Genomic DNA, 8522 nt, shown 5'->3' with positions numbered 1-8522 from the left:
GAATGAAGTTAGGTCACACTGGGCTAAATAAAACAATGTTTTTATTGAGGAATCATCCCTCAGGTTTGTGTGATAGTGAAATGGAAGATGACCATGTTATTTGTCACTGCATTAAATATAAGATGCAAAGAATAAGATTAAAACATGAGTTTATTTTTAAGTAAATACGAATCTCTGGTCCACACTCCAGTACAGCGGGTGGCGGTTATGCACTTTAAAAAGTAGTTGCCTTCCGCCAAAAAAAAGAGAAGAAGATGATAACGGTTCTCTCGCAGTGGTTTGGGGTTTCTCGGTTTCTCCATGGATTTCTCCCATAGACAGTAAAGAAGCTGCTGGCAGAGAGAGAGAAACTCAACATGGCGTCAGTGCAGGTCTGTTTTCAGCGTTAATTTTTTATCTTTTCTCTTGCATTGCTTTTCAAGCGATTTTGAGCGTTAAAACGAGCGATGTATAATAACTTTAAAATTGAAACCATGTCTGTGAATTAATATTGCAGGGTTACAGTTTGCTGTTGTTATACTGAATATTGATACGTTGGAGCTCTAAAATCAAAAGCATTCGCTCGTGTTTATTATAGAGGATAGAGCTGTGTCATTTTATTTTTAGGCACACAGACACACGGACTCATCTGCTGCATTCCTGAAGACAGCAACACTGCTTTCTTTTTTAGCCGTCACCGTCACACTGTAATAGCATGAATGTGCATTTATTATTAATTAATTCTAAAAGAATATCTATTTGCTTAAAAAAAAAAAAAAAATTGTGATATGCTAGAATATGTTTTTTTTTTTTTTTTTTTTTTGCTTATTTCCAAATTAGAGACTCCTTTGTAGCCTACCCTATTACTCCCTTTAACTTGAAAATCGTTTGCCACTATCTAGTGCTGTATCCATTATGAATTATATTATATGATTATTAATTACTGAGAATATAAACTAGTATTGGTCTCAAAAGTATTACGGCACTTAAGACATGCTTAAAACTAACTCTGAGTAACGTAATTAAATATAAAATATTAAAATGTAATGAAATATAAAACTTGAATATGTATTTTAAGCATAATCACAAATAGATATGTTAAAAATTCAATTATAAAAAATGTTGTTTAGAACAAAATGTAAAAGTATTTGACATTGTGTGGTTGTCAATTATTAGTGAACATGCTAAAATGAACTACACCATTGGTTATTATTATGCTGAAACACTTCAGTGAACTTGAGGATAACAGATCTTGTATCTACTAAAAATTTACCTTGGAAACAGATGGTGGAAGGTAATTGGAAAAATACAAATTTTAATTGTGGCTTAAGTACGTTTGGTCTACCATAATAATATTAATGCATACTGGCATAACTGATATTTTACACCCAAACTCATCACTGCAGCCTAGAAAATATCTTAATTGAAAATTGTTTAAGTAAAGCTTTGGAGGGGTTCTTGTATGGTAAACCACTGGTGGCAGTAATGGAGTGTCTTGTAAAACAGACATTAATTGTACCATCTGACATCATATACCTTCTTCTTTTCCTTATATCCACAGGAATTCCCAAATGCTCCTGTGAAGAAGTCCATGAGGGAGAAGTCTATTGAGTGTAGATCAGTTAATAAAGAGCACAACAGTAATTTTAAGGCTGGATATGTTCCGATTGAGGAGGAGCGGCTCCACAAAACAGGACTGAGGGGTCGCAAGGGCATCATTGCCATTGGCATTATCATCCTACTTTTTCTGCTTGCGCTCATCAACCTCATTGTGAGTTTATCAGTTCTTTGTTGTGTCTGTGATATTAAAATGATATGATATACTCAAAAACTAGCATCAAATAATTTTGGATGCATTAAATGGATCATAAGTGAAAACAAAAGCATAATATCATGAAAGATTTATATTTCAAAGAAATGTTTTTTATTGAGCTTTCTATTCATCAGAGAATTCTGAAAAAATATATATTAAGCAGCACAACTGTTTTTAATATTGATCATAATAAGTAAGATAAGAAAACATTCAGATCACTTGAGTTACATCTCTACTGCTCACTGAATACAGAGACTGTTATACATTATCTGTGTTTTATAGATAACACTGGTGATATGGACAGTGATACGGATAGGTCCTGGAGGTTGTGAAAGTATGGAGTTTCACGAGAGTGGACTGCTACGCTTCAAACAGAAGGCTGATATGGGCGTTATCCACCCTCTACACAAGAGCACAGTGGGCGGCAGGAAGGACCAGGACCTTGTCATTACTGGCAACAATAATCCAGTCAGTCAGCATAGGATCTGACTTTCTTTCAACAAGTCTGTATGCTCTGAGTGATGACATGAGAAAGTGTATTGATTTCGGTGTTCTCTGTGTGAGTTACAGGTGGTGTTCCAGCAGGGCAACACCAAGCTGAGCGTAGAGGAAGACAAGACGTCTATCGTCAGTGACTTGGGCATTTCCTTTACTGACCCCCGCACTCAAACGACTTTCTTCAGCACTGACTTCGACAACCATGAGTTCCACCTGCCCAAAGAGGTCAAGGTTCTCAACGTGAAGAAAGCCTCTACTGAGAGAGTAAGCAAAAGTACTCGTAGTCCTGACTCACGGACTTATGAAACTTGAATAACTGAGTACAAATTAAAATAGTAGTGCCTGATCACATGGCATGTATCACTTATATGTCAGGACAAGTCTCACATATGAAAAGACTTTTAACATGAGATTTATGATCGTCTTAATCTAGGTCTTTTGATTAGACACACATGAGTTGTGTTTGTACCGTGACTCAGTGCCGTCCTTTGCAGATCACAAGTAACGCATCGTCTGACCTCACCATCAAAGGAGATGGTAAGGCCATTATCCGTGGCAATGAGGGAGTTTACATCATGGGCAAAACCGTGGAGTTCAGCATGGGTGGTGACATTGAGCTAAAAGCGGTAAGTAGTTAAAAGATTTAAAAAGTTTTTCTTAATTTTTTTAGTTGCATGTTAACTTTTTTCTCAAAAAAAAAAAAAATACTAAATAAGATCATCATCCATTAAGATATCAGTAATTACTTCAGTTTTCAGTTTTACATGATCCTTCAGTAATCATTCTAATATGCTGATTTAGTACTTATACTAAATATAATGATATAATGATATAATTTCTAATTACTATCGCTATAATTTCTAACTATAGTGTATAAACTTTTGAATGGTAGTGTAAATGTAAACATATAATTTGAGTGTATTAAAGTTTTTTTTTTTTGTCTTTCTATACAGGAAAACAGCATCATTCTAAATGGCTCAGTGATGTTCAGTCCTTCACGTATACCAAACTCCTCTTTAAGGGGAGACCTGTACTTCAATGAGGGTCTGGAGAGGTATAAACTTTGCATGTGTGCAGACGGCACACTATTCAAAGTGCAGGTCAAATACTCCAACATGGGCTGCCAAACATCCGACAATCCGTGTTGAGCAGCACACTAATGAAAGACAAAGGACGACCACTGGAAAACACATACACATGCTTATTAATGCCTTCTTATGAATATTAAGAGTGAACTGGCAAAAGTTACAAAGATGATAATATATATACATTTATTTATTTATTTATTTATATAATTTTTCCCTAAAAACTGGATAATAATTATTAGTTTATACACGCGTAATACACAAAAAACACACTATCTGGGCCTAACACTCCCACCCAATAGGACAGTTTCTTCTATACTCCCATTCAGCATTATTAGAGGTCTAAGAACACACAAACACACACACACACCTCTATGATGATGATGGCTCCCTAATAACCATAAATCCGACCCAGCACAAAGAGAACGGTTTTCTTTTATGGGCGACAGCTCCCTGTGTATTCAGTGTTTTGCAGCCTATAAGCAGCCTACTTTCAGTCTTCACTGCATGTGCTTTATATATTGTATTGTAGCAGAGTAATTGGGTCCAGTGATTTTCTGAGCAGTTTTATTACACTCTTTTACTATCCCCTCCTGTCACTAATAACTATCAGATTGGCACATGAAAAGAGGGGTGTTGTTTGACTGATACAAGTTTTAAAATAGTATGTGTCATAAACCTTCTGCATTGTTCTATATGGCCAGTGGGGCTTTAGAAGACTTTTAAGAGGTGATTTAAAGGGGCCAATTTTATTTAACAGCTCAGATGTCATTAAGATGTTTTCAGGGTTGGTTTTTTTTAACACAAATTGTCATGATTTGGGCCTTTTGCTTTTCATTTCATTTGTAATAGTCTTCGATCACAGTCAAGTGAAATAAGCAACACTTAGTCTGATCCTGAAACAGTGGCGACGCATCACTTCTGGAACATATTTTTGTTTAGAGGTGTTTACCAGTGTATCTTTTGAGAAGATAAAAAAAGGAAACCTCTTTGATATATAATTGATTTATCTGAGTGTGATATTTTGTGCAATATAACCTTCTTGACCTGGTTTATCTGGGTATATGTGTGGTATTTATTGTTTATTGTGATGTCAAAGCCAAAATCTTATGTTCTAAGACTGTCAGATGTGACTTTCTTTTCAACCCTATAATGGATTAGTCTGTCAACCTGAAACCAACAGATTGTCATCCATTTTTAAACTTTCTATGGTTTAAGGTGTTTTCAGCATAGTTAGAAGGCCAGTCCAAATAATTTGAATAAAGAAGAAAATAAATGCTTCTATTTATCAGTGTTTTTGTTAATAAATGCAAATACGGTTTTGATTGAAAAAAAAAAAATCCATCACAACAATGACAAATATTAGATTTGCTAACTATATTATGTGGCTACTGAGTAAAGATAATAATTAACTTGTCAATTATACATTTTGGTCAATGATCTAGTGGCAATTCACTTATGTATCAGTGCATACGTATGTAAAACAGTTTGTTCTTATTTATTCAATATTAAATATATTTATTTGTGTATTTTATCCTTAAAATGCTTGGGAGGGAACAAACCTGAGTAAGACATTAACTTGAGTGATTGTAGAAAGATTGTTCTTTGTGTGAGTGTGTGTGGTATAAAAGAGAAAAAAAACGCACTCTATTTTATAAATTTATTCGAACCATGTCTTACATGTCTTACACAGACGCGTTTCGGCCTAAGCCATCATCAGTGTGTGTGGGGCCACAATGCTTTTCAGACTTCGATCTTTGGTAAGTTGAAGTTAAAAGTCAAAGAATTTCTCAGTTGGTCTCAGTGTTTTGTTGGGAATTTTTCGTAAGTACAGACAGAAGTTTGCCTGTGCCGAGTGGAGAATTGCTGCCCTACCCTACCTCTACTATATATTTTTTTCATTCAGCTTTGAATTGTATAAGTTTTACTTGAATTTTCCCTTGAGCTTAGGCAACTGAAGGACTGGTGTTTAATAATTTAGACTCTCTTCAACTGTATATATGTGTGTGTGCATATTGATGTTATTGGTTTTATGGTGCAGCACTGGATTTCAGGTATTCGTCCTAACAGCTCAGTAGATAAATAAATGTGTTTTCTATCTGTATTGTACCATACAAATGTGAGTGTGTCATATTTTGTCATCGGTACTTTTTCACTTCTCCAATCTGTTATTTGTTGTTTATATCATTCAGGGCTGACAATAATGTCAGCGTCCAGCTCAGTGCAGCAGTGTTGCTCCTCCACCTCTGCGGGACACATTCTGTCCCCACCTCTGCCTGTCCTGTTCCCTGCCTGTGCCAGCACGGTCCTCTCCTGAACTGCTCTTCTTTGGGTCTGACTGAGATGCCCACATGCACCCAGCAACTGTGGTTTCTTTGAACATTTCCAATAATGCCTTGCAGTCTCTGGGTCTTCTCAGCTCTGGTCATGTAAAATTAAAGGGGCTTCTGCACCTTTGGTTGGGAAGTAATGCTCTGAAGAGCCTGTCATTGATTTTGAAAAAGGGCCGATCAAGCAGTAGGACCCTATCAAGTGGAAAACAGGAATGCACCTCCTGGGCACCTGACGTTCAGTTGCTGTATGCTGAAAAAAAACATCTAAAATATCTATGTGTCGCAGGAGTACCACTGTAAAAAAAAAATCCTGTAAATTAACAGTAATATACTGGCAGCAGGGTTTCCAGCAGTGTACCGTAATTTTACAGTTGTATTACCATTTTCTGAATTACAGCTTTTTTGGAAATTAACAGTAATATACTGGCAGCAGGGTTTCCAGCAATGTACTGTAATTTTACAGTTTCATTACTGTAGTTGATTTTGTTTTAAACAGTAGAACTGGCAATTTTGCCAGTCATTAACTTTATTATAAATATCTGTATTTTAACAAACTCACAAACTGGCATTGTACTTTCATTTATACAAAAAAAGTGTCAGCAAATACACAGCAAAGAGAAGACCAAGGGGGTATTTCCCAAGCAATAATTCAAATGCTTTCTCAAAAAAAAAAAGGAATCAAAATGGAAGAATCAGTCTTTGTATGTGTTAGAGAAAGATGAGATGAAGAGAGAAGAAAATTAACCATAGCATTACAAAACAGACAATGTGCAAAATGAACCCTGTAGAAGTCTGTAGACATATTTAAACTGATTAAAGTTGACCATATAAAACACAAAACAAGCAGTCATTTAAGGTATATGTGCGATGAGTATGACATACAGTAGCATGGGCATGGGCTTGGAGTGTACATTCCTCTAAAAACAGCCTTTCAGAAATTGCAAACAACTTCTGAACAAGAATTTTATTTTGGTGTAATAAAAGTCAAAGCCTGGTAAGGATTTGTAGAACAGTCCAAGAACGTTTCAGGAACATAAAACTGTCACCAACTCTGATGCAAGTGTAGCCAGGGAGGGCTGTAGTCTGAAACATAAAAAATATATTTTAAGTTAAAATAACATCAGCAGAATTTCTAAGAACATGACAAAAAACATATACATATATATGTATATATGTACGTGCTACACATTTTACTTTACAGCATAAGTAATTATTCAATACTGTAAAAAAAATCTTCAACCACTGAAAAATATTTATTGAGTTATTTATTTGTTTATTTTAAATACAATCTTTTTAATCTAATTTTAATATGAAAAATCTGAACCTTCCCAGGGTCTTGCACCATTTCCTCTTCCAAGCACTTTAAAGTCTGTAAAGGTGACAGAAACAGGATCTAGTATCTTAGCTGAGAAAGAAGCACAACCTTTCCCTAAGAAGAATGTTAAGCAAGACAAGGCAAACAGAAGCACATCTTGAAAGAATACCAAGTGTTAAGAGATCTATTCGATTGACACACCAATGATCAGCTGAAAGAGGAATATCTGAGGGCATTTTAGAAATGCAAAGATCAAGCACTTCATGTGAGGTTGAGGTCACACAAACTGCAAATTAAGACAATTATGGTGGACATATTGAATCACATCTTGATAAAATACCAAAAGTTAAGCGATTACATTAATTTCACACATCCTGAAACCATGTTTACAAGTTTATAATCTAAGGTGTCACCTCCTGTCTCAATGAAAAAAAAGGGTCTGCATTATTAATAAAAGCTGAATCAGAATCATGGACATCTGAGTTTACTTACAAGGACAACATTATTAAAGGAGAGCTCATGGACAGTTCAGTGGAACTGACTGGCCTAAAGTCAGTGTTAAGAAAGTCAAGTTCCTTGTCCAGTGACGAACAATCTGTAGGACATGAGGTTGTGGATGTGGATGTACCAGCACTACAAGATGAGCCACCAGCAGTTCCACAGACATCCCCACCTGCCCTAGAACAAGAGGATGCCAGAGAGTATCTCAGAGAAGATTCTGAAGTCCATCAAAAGCAAGAACGCAGACGATTATTGCAGGAAAGGAGAAGGGAAATAGAGGAGTTCAACACTGCATCCCTTGCCTCCATGCAACAAGGTGGTGACAAGCAAGATAGATCATTGGCAGATTATGGAGTGACACCATCCCAAACAGAACATACAGCAGTGAATCTACAAGGAACACATTAACTTCCAGACGTACAGGAGTTGGAGCCCCAGTTTTACGTGGCCTTGAAACTCAGACTACATCAAAACTCAGCTCCAAGTCACCGGTAAACTCTACTCCAAAGAATAGGGAATTTTTTATTTAGCTTAAGAGTTCATTTGGACTCACCAGACAAGAAATTATACTTATACTTTCAAAGTCACAGTTTTTGAGGCTGGGGATTTGCTTTTTACGGAGTTTTTTAAAATTCTGTAATATAATTATGAACACGACCTGAACATGTTTCAGTATTTCAAAAATAGAAGTCCTGTTCTTTTTTGCATTGAAACAATGTATGAATGTACATAAGAATGTGAGTTGACTGATTTTATCAGTCATCATAATGCATGATGGGCATTATATCAATTAATGGGACTATAGACTAACTTCCAAAGCTGTCGAATCACTGTTTTTCATTCCCTTTCACTAAATCTTGATGGTTTCTGTTTAATACTAGCTTTCCAGCAAACAGGGAAAGAGTCTCAGAATGACTCCAGAATATTTGTTAGTCCAAGTAACAACTATTCTACTATTCTTGAAACATGACATCTAAAACAGATGAAATAAGTCCACA

The 8522-nt window shown here is 35.8% G+C and overlaps 1 protein-coding gene across 1 annotated transcript; it reads left to right on the top strand.

The window, feature by feature from the left end:
- Positions 1-242: 242 nt before the first annotated feature.
- On the top strand, positions 243-4430 carry LOC113063311 (beta-sarcoglycan-like). The gene is made up of 6 exons (XM_026233615.1): positions 243-371; positions 1541-1750; positions 2075-2260; positions 2363-2554; positions 2785-2916; positions 3244-4430. The coding sequence occupies exons 1-6, from the start codon at positions 357-359 to the stop codon at positions 3436-3438; spliced, it is 930 nt and encodes a 309-aa protein (XP_026089400.1). The 5' UTR covers positions 243-356; the 3' UTR covers positions 3439-4430.
- Positions 4431-8522: the final 4092 nt, after the last annotated feature.

Source organism: Carassius auratus, chromosome 45 (genome assembly GCF_003368295.1).
Source record: "Carassius auratus strain Wakin chromosome 45, ASM336829v1, whole genome shotgun sequence".
In the NCBI taxonomy this organism is placed as follows: domain Eukaryota; kingdom Metazoa; phylum Chordata; class Actinopteri; order Cypriniformes; family Cyprinidae; genus Carassius; species Carassius auratus.
Note: the sequence above shows the minus strand (reverse complement) of the source record. Positions and strands in the feature narration are given on the sequence as shown.

Excerpts from the sequence above, each read along its gene's own strand:
- LOC113063311 (XM_026233615.1), top strand. Across the intron at positions 2,555-2,784 it reads AGAAAGCCTCTACTGAGAGA|ATCACAAGTAACGCATCGTC; the intron begins GTAAGCAAAAGT and ends CGTCCTTTGCAG. Across the intron at positions 2,917-3,243 it reads GTGACATTGAGCTAAAAGCG|GAAAACAGCATCATTCTAAA; the intron begins GTAAGTAGTTAA and ends CTTTCTATACAG.